The 15,845-nt window shown below is 37.4% G+C and overlaps 1 protein-coding gene across 2 annotated transcripts in view; it reads right to left on the bottom strand.

Moving 5' to 3' along the window:
- Positions 1 to 15,845, bottom strand: part of NFATC3 (nuclear factor of activated T cells 3) — a 60,431-nt gene that overhangs the window by 35,532 nt on the left and 9,054 nt on the right. For both annotated transcript variants that reach the window (XM_030282093.4, XM_030282094.4), the window contains exons 2-3: positions 8,581 to 9,700; positions 626 to 788 (exon numbers count right to left, since the gene is read on the bottom strand). In XM_030282093.4, coding sequence (XP_030137953.4) covers positions 626 to 788; positions 8,581 to 9,700 — 1,283 coding nt within the window. The remainder of the gene's footprint in view (positions 1 to 625; positions 789 to 8,580; positions 9,701 to 15,845) is intronic.

Raw genomic sequence — 15,845 nt, 5'->3', positions numbered from 1 at the left:
ATGGGGACTGATTATGCCAATCCTATTAGCACTTTGCATCTGGTCTCCAATTGTAATGAGTTACTTTTGACTACTGGAAGAGGATAAATATATAAAATACATTTTTAATATATAGACTGCAGCAAAAGATTAAGGACTGAAACACAGACTTTACTGGAAAAGAACATGAAATATCCTGGATTTGGAGGAAACGACAAAACCTGCTGCATCCTTCATGGATATTAAAGGAGACATCAGTGACTTATCCCTAAGCATTCCAGAAGTCTCCCCAGCACAGAGCAAGATATTTGTGTACACACCTGAATATTCCAAGTCAGAGAGCAGCACATCACATCCTGTACACAGAGTTATTCCAACAAGCCCAAACCCACATATCTTTCTCTTTAAAGAGAGTATGATGCCAAAGCCAAGTCTAATTTACCAGGACCTTATATCTAATTCTGAACTCAACAATAATTGGCTTTATTGGTCAGTGTTTTCAAAATAGTTATCATTACATTGAAGGGAGAAAATCTTGCCGAGGAAAAGCTGTAAGCTTCACGAAAGGTAACAATTCACAGTATTATAAATACCAGTAACTGCAGTTAAAGATTTACCTTCTATTCAAGAAAGCCAAATTTCCTACCTTCACTACAGGGTGTCCTCCAGTAGATGCTTTTACTGCTCCTCTGCTTCCTTCTGTTTCATAGTGAGCTCTGTGATGAGTTTTAGGCTGGACTTCTATTTTCAGTTCACACTGCCCATAATGGCTTGGTAAAGGCCAGTCAAGAGGTGGCAATGAAGATGTGCTGCAATCAAGACAAGCACACTGTGGTTACATGAACCGAATTTCTTCTTTCCAACCCCTGAGCAAAAGAAAGGTACTCTATGACCCACACTACCAGTGCTACTCTATAATGCCTTTATATTCACTTTTTAACCTTAAGTACATCAGCAAGCAAATTCAAATGTGGTTTAAAGGGAACAGTGTAAACTCAGTCTGCCAGTCATTAAGTTTTAACTCTGTATTGTCTTCCAGCTTGCTGTTTTCATTTGGCAAGCACTACATTTTGTTAACTATCATTAAAATGAACACTATGTGATCACCCTAAGTTTTATGCTTAGATAGAGCAAATAGCTTTTTAAAGACTTACTGCAGCAGGCAACAAAGACACCTAAAGTTGTGTTCAGCTTGTGCACAGACACTTACATCCAGTAGCAAAGTGACTCCAGGGAAGAAGAACAAAACATAGTAACAGAAATAATATGGAAGAACCTCAAACCAATGTTTACTTCTTACCTGCACAGATTTGTAGACTTAAGATTCTAATAAGATAAACAGTCAGATTCAAGCCAGTAATTACCTGGTAGAGTAAATTAAATTATGAGCATTTGAAAATCTGTTTCTCTTATGTACCCAAATTGCTCTGTCAAAATAGTTGGTATACACTGAACAGATATGGTACGTGGGAGAACTCTTAATGCACCATAGGCTATACACCAATTATTGGGAGGTATTACTGGAAGTGGAATGATACTTTTTTCTTGACTGAATTTATTTGTTGATCATGACCACCCTCCATACAGTGTCTCAGAGAGATTTACTCCTCCTGCAATTAACTCACAATAATGTGGCACAAGTTGTATCAGATTCACATTTTCTTGAAAAAAGATTTGGCATACTAGGACAAACATGGAGACAAGAAAATAACCAACTCTCAAAATTTTGTCATTCTTCGAAAACAAAAAGAAAATAACAGCATGAGAGAGCAAGGAAGTAGACTGTGCACATGCAGATGCCTAAAACATTAAAAAATTGCAACGCTTCCAAAACAGAGATTCCCCAGTAAATGACACAGCTTTTGAGGCTGCACTGCATCAAACAGATGTTTTCTAGATGTAGCTGGTCTGACAGTTACAGCTGCTTCCCTTTTGATGTTAGATACCCAAACTGTTGTTTCTCTCTGAATACTTTCCTTGCTGTCTCTATCCCTGAACTTCTCTGTAGCAGTGGATTCTTTACAGGTTTTAGGGTACTCTGTCATGCACCTTTCTGCCTTGTAGGTCTATCAGTTTTATATTTTTGCTTCCACATCATCCTTACACATTTTTCAGACAAACACTATAGAGGTAGACATTGAACCAAATCAGTGATCTAACTTGGATTCATTTTGAAATGTAAATTCTCTAATCCTATTAATTTAACAGTGTCCTAGTTGCCTGTACACCTTTAAGCAGAACAAAGGAGTGGGAAGCAGAGTAGGAACTTCCTAGCCAGCACTGTCACCTTCTTAAAAGTCACACAAACCCACAAGACTGCACATTAAATAAATCAAAAAACCCAACAGAATGTAGTCTACAAACTCTTGGTATTTTGGTTTTTTTTTTTATTCTATGTACAATTCAATATAAAATGAGAAAAATCATATCAGCCTTTGGGGTGCAAGAAGTAACAAATCTGTATATGTTTTGAATACTTTTTCATATGAAGCAATGCTTTTTATTACCAGATACTAAATATGGGAAAGTAGGTCTGAAGCTGTCAGCTTTACTGCATTTAAGGATCTATTCTCAAGAAAATCTTACTCAGTCTACACTGATAGGTGAGGGTCACCAGTAAAACTGTGAGATTTAACTCACCACAGTTATCAGCTGTAAACTGTGCCCTGAACTTCACTGAACTTCTGTACAACCTCTGATAGTGCAGAACTTAAATTCAAAATTTAATGGTGGATTACTCTTAAAATATCTGGAACATGTTAAAGAATAAGCAGCTCAGCTGCTTCAGAAATGAACAAGTATACTTTTTCTGTCTCCCCCCAGCTTATGCAGCATGACAGCTTTGTGTTTATTAATAAAGACACTTTGCATTCAGAACCCAGATCAGCTGCTGACCATAAGGGATTTTAAGTTGTTTTAGAAGAAAATATTAAGAAAAATATGACCTCTTATGTTTTAAAACCCTTCATTTTTCAGTCTTGATGGGGAAGGAACATGATTGTAGATATTTCCACATGTTCCATTAGTAAGTTCTACCCAGTTCAGTGCCAAATTACTGCTAGAATAGCTTGGGACTTAGCCTTTCACAGAAGTTTCTCTCTCTTTTTTTAAATTAAAAACCTTATTAGCAATGCAATAACCTACTAGTAAAGGACCAAATCATATCAGGATATGGAAGTGATAAGTGACAGTCATTCTAAAGCTTTCATTAAATTAAATCTTTGCACATTGTTGAAACAGCACCAATCTGTAAACTTACAAATGTTCTTCTGGAAATACCAAGGGAGTTCTGGAGTTCTATAGTCTGATTAATGCAAGCCTCTGAAGCTCATACTTATATATATATATATATATATATATATCACATCAAGAGAGAACACATTTGGAGAACAGCAGCTATTAAAGGGAACTCAGAGGTAAAGAAAGAACCTGTTGGCAGCATTCTCAGCAGAAGCAACAGCATTTAAAGGTATCACTCCATTGATTTTATCAATATTAATCCAACAGATACCTTCTTCTCTGCAACCATTATCTCCAAAACAGAACTGACTGATGAGGAAAACAACTGATGTTCAGTGTAACAACAGCCACACATGTCCATAAGGACTTCAGCATTCAGAACTGTAAGAGGAGGCACAGCTCCTGGGCTGACTCTGCCCCTCTGCCATGGAAACAGCGTAGGGCAGAGACAGCACTGCTTGGTTGCTTTGACTGTGGCCCCAGAGCAGCGGGTGTGGGACAGAAGGGAGAACAAAGCCTATGGGACTCGTTAACATAATTCAGCTAAAAACAATTACCTTCTACTTGTAGCACTGTTTTTGAACACAGGCGCAACTGATACAAAAATTCATTTTAGCCATTCTGTATGAAACTGTTGCTACCTCCTCGTAGCCACTAATTCTAGTAGCAACCTTTCAAAGACACCTCACAGTATCTCCAGACAGTTGTGAAAGTTCTTATTTCCTTCACTGGTTGAGATTCCCAGATGTTCTAGAGAGATACTTTTATTAATTTTTAGTTGCAGCAAAAATAATTTTCCACTTAAAGCTCCTCCCAACATTTCAAAAGAGAAAAAGCTCACTGACCACACAATGGCTATTCTGCATTTTTTCCTCATCCCAAGTTTTTGCAGAGATAAACCCACAGTGTATTCTGTGACAAGTCAGTGCTGCAAGACAGCAACCCTCTGAGAATCTCAAATCATAACTATGATCCAATACTATAGTTTTCAAGAACTCTTGCAGAGCCAAAATACTGCTGTGGCTGCTCTTCACTCCCTAAAACAAAGCCATATTCTCCCTGATGCAGAAATTCTGAAGTCAAGAAGTTTGGGGCCATTCCAACCACAGTGACCTATCACTAGACTTTATGAATACTGTTTACATCCAAAATACCACCATTCTGCTCCTAGCAGAGCCACAGTTCACAAAGCTGTCAGAGTATTGGTACAGTGAACTGCCACGTGGAAATCTCTGTTCCATCATGCCAGGGCAAAGCAGAGATGAATAACAGGTACAGCACTAAGGTCCTGCACCAAACACTACCTGAATTTCTCTGGATTAGTTAATGGTGTGTAAACATTACAGTGATAGTCTCGCTCATTAAAACCTAAGAGGTTCAAAGTTCCTTTGCTTGTCTCACTTAAGTGGGTCCTTATCTTCAAAGTCAGTAATTTGCAAACATATTCATTTTAAAGTTTTGCTAGTAGAATAGCTAGTGTTATTTCTATTTATCAGAAAAAGGTGATAAATACTTGGTAGACTAACTTTGTCTATAGAAATCTTTCTATGTGAGTGAATTTCTTAAAATTAAGACTGAAGGCCCAATATAGGACATAATTCTGTTCCTCTCTAGACTTTAGATTTCCAAGAGAAGGATTCAAACAAAAGAATCAGTTTTCTCAAGTATTCCACTAACTGCCACTTTATGTAAACTATTTTTTTTTCCCTAAATGAATTAGTTACATTGTCAGCCATCCTAGTTTTCAGCAGTAAAACTTTCAAGCTGCCATTACATGTCCACCATGAAAATTATTTCTGAGCTGTAAATACATCTATCAAAGACTGTTCATCACCACTGGGACAAAGAAACTATTTGATGTCCCATCACTTCTCAGTGTCATAGATTAAATTCATGACAAAACAGTCTGGAGACAAACACCAATTTATGTAGTAGTTTTTAATTCAATGTACAAGTCTCTATGAATTTCATGAGGGAAGTAAAGGAAACTAGGTTTTATTTCAAGAGTTTTGACCATTAATGAATATTGCCTGGTTATCTTCCAGACACAAAAGCACCATCTGTTGCCATCAAATATTGTGGGGCTAAAGAAAGAAAAAAATGAATGACTCATTAAGTTTACTACCCTACAAATGCCTGTTTGCTTGAGACACAAATGAGATTCTCGAGATCCACTCAACCAAACCTGAAGTCTACTGTTCCACTAGTCATTCATGTTAAAACTTTAAGTTTAAAGCAATCAAACCTAAAAGCAAAAATACCAGAATTGCCATGATTTTCAATTGCATCATCAGTGAGCACTTTTTGAAGAAATAGCCCCATGTTACCTTAACCAGTGCTGGCCATGTCTGTGACAGTCCTTAACTCCACAATGCCATAACCAAGGTCAGCACCAGCAATGCTCCTGATCTCTTATGAATTGTACTTGTAAAGTCCTCACCAAAGGTATTGTGTCACCTGCTCAGTAGAGATTTCTAGGTGATCTCTAGACTCTTTTTATTCCCCTTGTTCAAGTAAAAAAAGTACTGTAAAACATACTTTCTGATTATTTTTTTTTTTTTGCACTTTCTGGAACTCTTACAACTCAAACTTTAACAGAAAGTATGAAAGAAAGCCATAAAATCAGCACATTTGTGGAATGTTGGAGTAAAATGCTAGTGGGAAGGCTGGATCTACTATCACTACATTAAGATCCCAAGAAGAAAGGGATTTTTTAAGTGGAGGCGAATGAAAACATGAGACACAGATAAAACCGTGTGGGGAGGCTGGGGGTGAAAGAAAGAGGCATCTTAAACAAGATGCAACAAGAGTAACCATGTAATAAATAAAATTACCAAGTTAGTAGCTGAATATTCTGTAAAATGACCAACTGAATCTGCCATCATACCTGCTGAGTGACATCAGCAGCAGACACCACTACTCCCTGGACAGAGGCTGCTGCCCAGTCTTTCACCTGTAGGAAGGAATTGCTGCACTGGTCCTGCCCAAACCCCTGCTTACACTTATCTTTGACAAGGAGCAGAAATGGGACTTGGGGCATGTACTACACAGACATTTGTCATATGCCACTGACTGGCAGATTATGACTTTCTGTGAACAAATAACAAGCTGTCATCTAACAAACCAGTTTGGATGGCACGTGAAATATGACTAACATGTTCAAAAGTATCTTAGACATTTTTAGATTTTTTTAAGCATTGCACAGTTACTGAAAACAGAAGAATGAAGGAAAATATGGTCAGGACTGACAGGAAGTAGATAACAGATTTACAAAACTTTAGAAAGCACTCAAAGCAGAAGGTGCTACCTACACATTTTACACCACAGAACACATAAGGCAAATCACTCTCCTTCTCTGGGTGTGTACTTACTTTATCTGCTTGGAATCAATACTCCGGTTTACTTCATACACTACTTTGTGCTTGACAATACAATCAATACATTAAAAAGTACACTATTTTTACCATCTCTTGTAATTTATACTACAATTAATAAAATTGTACATACATTATGGAATAAATACATAAACAGTGATTACATAATTCTTTATGAAAACTAATGTGCTCACTTTTGGTCACCATCATCAACTATTTAGAAGCAGATGATCTTCTTGCATTTCATTTTTATTTATAAAATGTAAGGGTCAACTTAGGTTTATAAGAATCAGAATTACAAAATACTGTATGACAGATTGGAAGGTTTTACCTACTGAAGATGCACACTGCCATAGCCCCTGTGGAATAGGCTACAACTGCTAAGTAATTCAACATTTCAACGAGGATACAGCTGCCAGTGCAGCCATTTCCACCAATTCAATAGTCAGATGACATTTTTGGCAGCAAACACACCCAGCTTAATAAGTTTATGTAGCTTCCTTGTGTATAGGTGTAGTCTTCATTGTCTTCTGTCTGTTTGACCATCTTATATTTACAGAAATTCTTCAGTTCCTGCTTCTAAATAAAGTCTGACATTTAAAGAAATATTTTTACTTTTTAATGAAAACACAAAAATTTCTTTTTATTCAGTTGTACTCAGTTCTCTGCAGTACAAGAGGAAACAGGTATGAGCTGTCTGTGTTTCAAACCACTTTGTTCATCCCACAGAACCATAGATCCACACCCCATGCCTGTATGTTCATGGCCTCTAACCCTATTCATAACCTTTTATGAATAATGCTAGCATGCAAACTGACAAAAACGCCAAGTTATGACTACTTAGTATCCTATACAAATATAATATAATTCCAAAATACACAAATCATTAAAATAGTCATCATTGTTTTAGCTCAAATAAAAAGATTCTAGAAACAGATTGAACACCTATTACTAACAGATGGCAATGGAATTTAAAAAAAAAACCCAGACTTGAGGACAGTTAACTCATCTGTTAAAAGTAGTTTCAGACCTGGTAGAACAGATTTTTCCAGCCAGCAGCTTTGCGTCTTTACTGTTAAATTTTACATCCATAAACAGTTATGTGGAAGAACATTAAAAGAGAAGAAAAAAAACATCACTCCTATTTACTAAAATCAGTGCAATTCTGTGGAGAGAAATTAAAACCTGTGGTTATAAAATTAAGCAAAAAATAACCAAATGGCTGAAAAAAATATTGCTTAAATATATTTAGCTGTTAATAAGCCAAGCCAGGTGATAACCTCTCAAGAATTTATAGAAACTCTTTAACTTGAAAGATCACAGAACTGATCCATCTAAAAAGTAACAGACTGGAAAGGCGGGGGACTTTTTCCCCTCAATTGAACCAGTTCCCTCTTCTGAGTCCTGCTAGCACATGACAGGACTGCACAAGGAAAAGACCTATTTTATTCCATCATGGATGGTGGAAATACCTTGGAACTACAGCCCAGACATCCATTCTTTCTGGATGATTTTCAGCATGGCATACAATTTTCTTCCTTTATTCCATTTTTAGAATTATATTAGTCCACAGAAGTAAATAAACACAAAAGCAAATAAACTCCTTACCTCTTTTGTGATCCCCCAGTTTTGTAAAATCATCCTAATCAGGTTTCCCTAGCTATATTAAAATGTCATGTGCTCAGATTATATGGAACTGCAAAGCATGTACAAAATCCACAGGCATTTAATTCAGCTGGGCTCTGTGCATATACACAAATTTTACTTAAATAAAACTAATCCTATTTACAATGCATCCACTGTATTTTTAAAGATGAAGGGTATTTCGTATCTCAACTTGTTTTTTCCTAATTATAACACCTATCTGCCTTCAACAAGTTTTCTTTAAGAAGTCTTAATGCATCACTGAAACACGAGGACATTTATAAGTCTATTTGAGATGCACAGGAGAGGAGAAGCAGGAAGGAGTTACTTTCTAATCACTTACCGGAATATAGGAGTGTGACCAGGTTTCGGTTTGTTCCAAGTAAAGTGCGAAGGAACAGAAAGAAATTGGTCTCCAGGCAAGTCTTTTTTCAAGGTGTGCTGAGGTCCAGAGCAATCATCCACTGCAGTTTCAAGGGATGATGACAAGTTACCTTGCTCTTCAGGACAGATATCTATTTTTCCAGATAAAGTGGCAGTTTGATCCTCTGAGGTCTTTCTGGTTTTTAGAGGAATATCAGTCTCTGTACAACACTGAAATGGTGAAAGCCCAGAGTTAAGGCCTTGTACATTATGAATGGAAGTGTTTAGCCATGTGTCTTCTGTTATGCTTCCTCTGGGAGAATGGCCAGGTGATGGAGTTGGAGAATGGTGAGGAGAGAGAGAGCCAGCATAGCAAATCTCAGCACTGGAGTGTCGGCGTTTCCCACAGGGGGATGTAGGTCTTGATGAGGGCCTTGATGTTGGTCTAGGGCTCAGCCAATTTTCATCTGTAATACTAGTTCTGGGAGAATGACAGGGAGACTGCCTAGGTGACAAGGCATGCCCAAAGCCATAAGGCTGCTGCCACGATTCATCACTGGGACCTCTCGGAGAACCACCAGGTGATGCCAAAGGAGAGCCAAGGGTAAATCGAGCAGCTGCTTCATTTAGCTCTGAGTCTACATCATCATAAACATGGGAAATGGATTCACAAGAGGAAGCATCTGAAAACCAACTCCTGGATGAAATGCTGCTGGCAGGGCTCGGACTAAGGGATGATTCCCTATACGATGGCTCAAGAGGAAGATAGAGATGGTCCCGGGAAGGCCTTTCCATATACTCATTTTCTGTGCCATTTGTGTGTAATTCATCTTCATTGGCCTCAATCCCCTGGTGACAGTTGGGTGAAATCGATGTGATTTGAATGCTGGGGCACTCAAAGGGTTTGGGTCCACCTAGTGGACTATACTTGGATTCTGGGACCTCGCAAGTGCCTTCATAGTTCTTCAGACTCTGAAATCTTGTAGGAGAGGAGTGAGACTGCAGTCCATGGCGAGGAATACAAATCGGCTGATTGACAGAGGAGGATGGCTGGTCTACATTAAAGATGTATATGGACGCACAGTCATCTGACTCAAGATCTGAAAATGAAATTTAAAAAGATAAAAAAAGTAGTACGAGTCAGAATAGTCAGAACTTGGATAAATGCATTATGAGTTCATCTTTTTGATACAAATAGGACGAAGGTACTTTCTGCAAGCCCTGTCAATACTTACAAGCACCAGAACATCACATCCATAATAATGATCTACTTTAACAATAGAAAGCATCTTACAGTGACTCAAACTAGAATAAAGACTATGAACCACTAAAAATGTTCAACCAAAGGAGCCTAACAAAGAATATTATTAGAGATACTATGAAGAATTGTATTCCTAAGATACATTTTTTTTAGGCTAGAAAACTCTCAAGTACCTATGCTAAATAGCATTTTTCAGTGGAGTCGCATGAAGTTTCAGCACAAGTTGTCCAGCAAAATAAGGCAAAACAAAATATTCTCAGACCTCACTAACTTATCCAAAACACAGGAAATATTCCAAAGAAAAATAAGCAATTGAGAAGGAGTACAAGTCCCATTAACAGAATCAGCCACTTTGTCTCACAGAACTGAAGCACATTTTCTTGCCCCACTTCTCAATATTAAATTCACTGCCAATATGAGACATTTGTCTGAAACAAAAGTAGAAAACACAACTTTTTTTTCATATTTTGTAGCCACTGTGATTCCACTCTTGTTTCTTTTCATTTGTAAATAAGGTCTTCACTCTTTAATTTTCCACAACTCTAGGCTAGATGACATTAATTGCATCTCTTGGCATTAGTTATTTTTTTTTAATTATTTTTATCCTGAGTATCAGCAGCTAATAATATTTGTTTTAAAATAAACTTATTCTCTCTCACAATCAGTTAAAATATCCAGACTGGCAGCTATGTATTTTAGACCCTTCCATGACAAAAAAAAATTGTTAATGAAGTCAGTCTGTTACCAGTTTCACTAATAGCAATCAGCTTAAAATTAACTAAAACAGAAACAAAACATCAGCTCCTCAGAGAGAAGCACTTTCAAATTAAGAGAAAGCACACTATTACAAGGAATGGACTACATTTCTCAGACTTCATAAGAAAAAAAAAACAAAAACGAAAAGGCTGAAGGTTCATGAGCAGGGAACAACTCTATATGAAATCTATTAAAGAAGGCATACATTGCACTTAAGGAGTTCTCAGTAATATTATAAACACTGCATGATTTTATACGTATTATGGTTATGTATGACAATTATCCATATTATATATCATGAACTACTATTATATGTGTTAAGAGCACAGAAAATCAGCATAGGTTGATTTCTAAATATGCACACACTTAAAGGACCAGGGTTCTCAGGAAGGACTACTGCATGTATCACACACAATTAACTCAAGCTTACTATGTTGAGCACTACCAAAACTGCATTTCCCTGTTCTTTCACTAGGGCAACAAACATTTTTTTAAACATTAATTGAGGGTCTTTCTTCTTGTTTTCCACCACACAACATGAAATGCAGACAGTAATTGATTCTAGGTTTTCCACGTCTACTGGTGTATTAATGTGCAAGATCACAGATACCCGTTTCCTAACTCTGTATTAATAAAAGCATAGATCTAGGAAGAAAAAGGCAATCCTAATAAAGGCTATTATCTTGCTTATCAAAACTTAGAAGTAAAACAGTTACAGATACAGAACTTTTAAATAATAAGAATGGTTTTGAAAAACAGCAGTTGGAAGTCTTCAAGCCCTGTGTGTAACCATTTACTGTCATTAATGGTTTCAGGAACAGTAGCAGCACATTGTTTACACTAAACCTCTCACCATTGTAAAGAGCCTTATTCCTCTTGCACCGATAATCAAGAAATCTTAAAATATTTAAGATAATTTCTCTACTTTCAGTGTCACAGGGATTTACAAATAGCAGATGTACATTTAGAATTTAATTCTCACAATGCTGAGGTGCAGAGATCAGACTAGCACAGAATTACCAACACCAGCTGGGAAGAACAGGGTAAGAGATGGATCAGACAGGAGACAGAACTTTTTTGACTCAGGTTTCTTTGGTCCCTCTCCTGACAAACAGCCTCTCCTGAGTTTGGGTGTGCTGGCCGTTACCCCTCCCCAGCTGCACACACGAAACAGGAAGCTAGAAACCTAATGAATATCCAATCCCAAAAGCACGCTTAACACCGTGAACACAACCGGTTTGAAGTCTAAATCACCCAAATAATTTTCAGACTCAATTGATAAACATGTAGATTTATTTCAGTCTGTGCACACAAATCCTCCCCCTTACAGTTCATGTGCTTAAATAACATTTAGGTGCTCATTTGTATGACCTTTATAAATCATGTCATTAATTCTACTAGATTATTTACCAGAAATTATTTTTGTCCTAATAAAGACTGCAGAGAATCCAACGTGAAAGAGCCTTCTAACCTATCTTAAGGAACTAGTAAACATACAAACACAAACATACAACTTGGGGGAGGGGGGGAAAGAAAGAATGAAAAAATTTTAGTCGATAACCCTTAAAACAGAAAGCAGTGAGAATAGCACAAAACAAATCCAACACAGGGCTTCAACAAGCAGAGGGTAAACAAACAAAGGAAAGTCTCACAATAGGCAAGTGTAAGGAAAAAAGAGTTATGGAGAAGCCCGAGGGAAAAAAATGGAGTTATGGAAATCTGATTACTTAATAGGAGAGCTATTACATTCAAACAATCCTATTGGGGGAGGAAAGACAATAAAGAACTTGGCCAAGTCATGAGGCCCTCACTGATCACAAAATATATGAAAGCACTCAAGACACAGAAACTAGGGCAGACTATGAAGGTAGAGCACAAAAAGTATCACAAGCACATGTGGGCAAGATGCTAGTCAAGACAGACACAGCAAAATGGACCAAGAGAAGTATGACATTCACATCAAATCCCTCATACCACTGAAAACACAGGTGTGCTAAATGCTTTTGCTTTAGTAAGGACAACAGAATAAACTCCTAATAAAGATAACAGCAATACAGAGTAAAGAAAACTGGACTAAATAAAAGGTTAAAAAATGAAGGATTATGGGGCAATAAGTTCAACTTCAGTTTTAGAAGTAGTATTAATAGTTTATTTGTTCCAGTAAGCATTTTAAAGGAGACAAAGAAACAAAACAAGTCAATGTTTCCTAAGAACAAACCACGTCAAACACATTTTCTTTTACAATCAAAGATCTTCTGGACAAATAGCATAGAAAGAAACTCAAACTTTGTTTTTACTAAGACTTTTACCACTGCCATGCACAGAGAAGCCATGAGTCTTTAGAAATTTACTGGAGTCTTCCCCACGCTGCTGAGATCAGGTTCACTACTGAGGGATCACAAAAATGAGCAGATCCTCTATATTCACAGTGTATAAGCTAAATAAAGCTGCAGACTTTCACTGCAATCTTACATCAGGCGTCTGTGTCATCCACTGTCAATGAGAACCAGAAGGTTGCTCATTTTGAATGTACATTTGCTACTGTCTGGAAACAGCCTTGTGTACAGAAGCTCCTGTTCAGCATTAAAACAATGCTGGCTCATCCCTTACTAAGCTGCTAACTACACTTCAACATAAGCTGTCTGACTGGGGAATATAATGAAATAATATCCAGAACAACTGCTTCTAAAGTACATTTTGCTTGCTACTTGCTGTATCAGAGTGCACATTTAGGACTAGCAATGCTTGCCCACCAGTTGTTCACTCCCCAATGATGTACTGGCACATGCACATGTGCAGCTGTGCACTCAGCCAGATTTCTCCAGAGAAGGAAGGTCAATTACTATCAAATGTCTGAACACAAGCCCTGTGCCAGAATTACCCAAACTGTTTTATTATTCTAAGTTTATAAGCCCATAAACAAACATTTTCAGACAATAGGAGTTGCTATGAGGTACAAAGAAAGTGCAACATGACCTAGGTCTTATAAAATTACTACTGTGAAAACAGGATCAGCAATCAAGTCCTTTAAATAGCATGAGGAAAGACCTGAACATTGACACAGACATCATGTGTGTTCTTAGGCAAGTCTGTCTCACTTACAGGCTTTAAAAAGAATGACCAACTCTTCTGCTTTCCACTTCTATCATGACAGTTACCGCTATCTCTTTCTGAACACAATGGTTACAAAAACATTTGCAAAAATGTACAAAAAGCATATGTGGCTGGTTTTTTATTTCATTATTCTGCAGGCTTGCACAAGTTTATATATTTCTTGGGATGGAATCTTCACAGGGTACACAAAATAGTCAATAATCAATAGTTTTTCTTTTGTGCACTTAAAACCACGATTGATGAGAGTTCTTTTTGGAATTCCACTAAAGTTCTATAACTGGATATTTAACTCCAGTTTTCCATTAGAAGCTATTGGTTCTCCAGAAACACTTCCTACAAGCTTAAACACCAATTTAAAAAAATCCCACAATCCCAAACTGAAACATAGCAATGTATTAGTTTATAAGAAGAATGACTGACTAGCAAGCCAAATATGGTACTGAAAAAGAATAAATTGTGAAAAAAATTAAGGTAGCAGGGTGGAGTAGGGGGAAACATCCTTCTAGACCAAAGTTAGCAATACACGAAGCAGTACTGCAAGTTTAAGTTTTCAGAAAGGGATGATTTACAACTCTCATTTTATGAAGCAGCTCACTCTCTTCGATAGTTTTGTGCTGTTTCATGGTCATGTCAGATTATGCAAAAAAGGATAAAAATGAATTTTGCTTTTGTCAATCATGTATGCCAGAAGCTGTTCTGTCATGCCAGTCACAGTTGCACTTATTTTCTTTTGTAAGCAAGTATACTGGAAATGTAGAAGAAAAAGAATCTTCTCAACAGTGGCAGCTCATCAATGAGTCTTTTCCAAATTCTAGTCTGGATAAGAATTCATTATCCTTTGTAGAAATACAGAAGAATAAAGAAGCTGCACTAGTTTAAGCAGTTTAAACAAAAGAATAATCCAGCATATCAAATGTTTACAACTGACACTGACTAAAATAAGAACATACTGGCTCTTGGGGTGTAACTACACTAAGGTTTTTTGAGCAACAACCACCCTCCCACACACCTTCATACACAAAGGGGGAGGGGAACTGAGAAGAGACGTTCTTTTAACACAGATGATTTTGGCAATCATATTTACAGTGCACTAACACCTGTATATACACAACTGACAGAACGGCAAGCTTTAGGACATGGAAGAAAACAAGCAACCAGGACAGGAGCTGCAGGTGTTCACTATCAAATGAAAACGCAACACGCGACAAAATAAACCCTTAGGCCACAGCCTGGTACGCATTTAAACTAGAACTGTTGTCTTAGTGTACATCCAGCTTCACACTGAAGTAATGAAATTACATTTCAAATAGGGAAAGAACAGCTTTGAGATACGTTGCTAAAAAGTTATGTACAAGGCAGGTAAAGAATTCAGCTTATAACTGTAAGACTCAACAAGAATTAGTCATTCTAAGTTCAGTTACAAAACAGAAAATAACAACCGGAAGTGCTAAGCAGTGTTTATACCTGTGCCTTCTCCAGCTCTCCTCCTATTTCTGGTTGATATTAAGCATGTCTTTAAATGATAACCTTAAAGCCTTTGGTTCAGTATTTAAGGATTATTCTTATTCATTAATACTCATAACAGGTTAAAAAAAAATCTGCTTCTTGCTTTAAAAGCCTCCAAGTTCTATGGGCTCCTCTTTGGTTCCTTTTTTTAATCTGTGGCTATATAATTCAAGAAGACAAAGTATTTCACGGCATAATAACCTTGTAGACAAAACAGAAGCTGCTGCCCTCCAGTTTGATGAAGCCTCATTTGTTATTCACTGTCAGATGAAAAGTAATCTTAGCACAACCCAGTAGTTCAGAGATATTAGTGTACAGCCTTTTGGAAACAGCACAGTACATGGGCACAGCAGGTACTGTCACACGGTGTGAGCAGCCATCTGACACTGCTGTTCTGCAGATGAACTATCTCATCAGGTGTTAGAGTCTGCAAAGGGACTGCAGCCCTGCAACCCCAGAGCATTTCAGCTGTGTAGACATGAGACCGGAGAGAAGCCTGATCACTCCCAAACTGGTGTGCTGTGCCTGACCCACTGGAAGTAGACTGAGCATAAAGGTAATTGAGAAGATTAGGCAAATACTGAGTGAAGGGAATTAATCATGTACTG

Source organism: Taeniopygia guttata, chromosome 11, assembly GCF_048771995.1.
Source record: "Taeniopygia guttata chromosome 11, bTaeGut7.mat, whole genome shotgun sequence".
NCBI lineage: Eukaryota > Metazoa > Chordata > Aves > Passeriformes > Estrildidae > Taeniopygia > Taeniopygia guttata.
The sequence above is the reverse complement of the archived record's forward strand: the minus strand, read 5'-3'. Positions and strand labels throughout refer to the sequence as shown.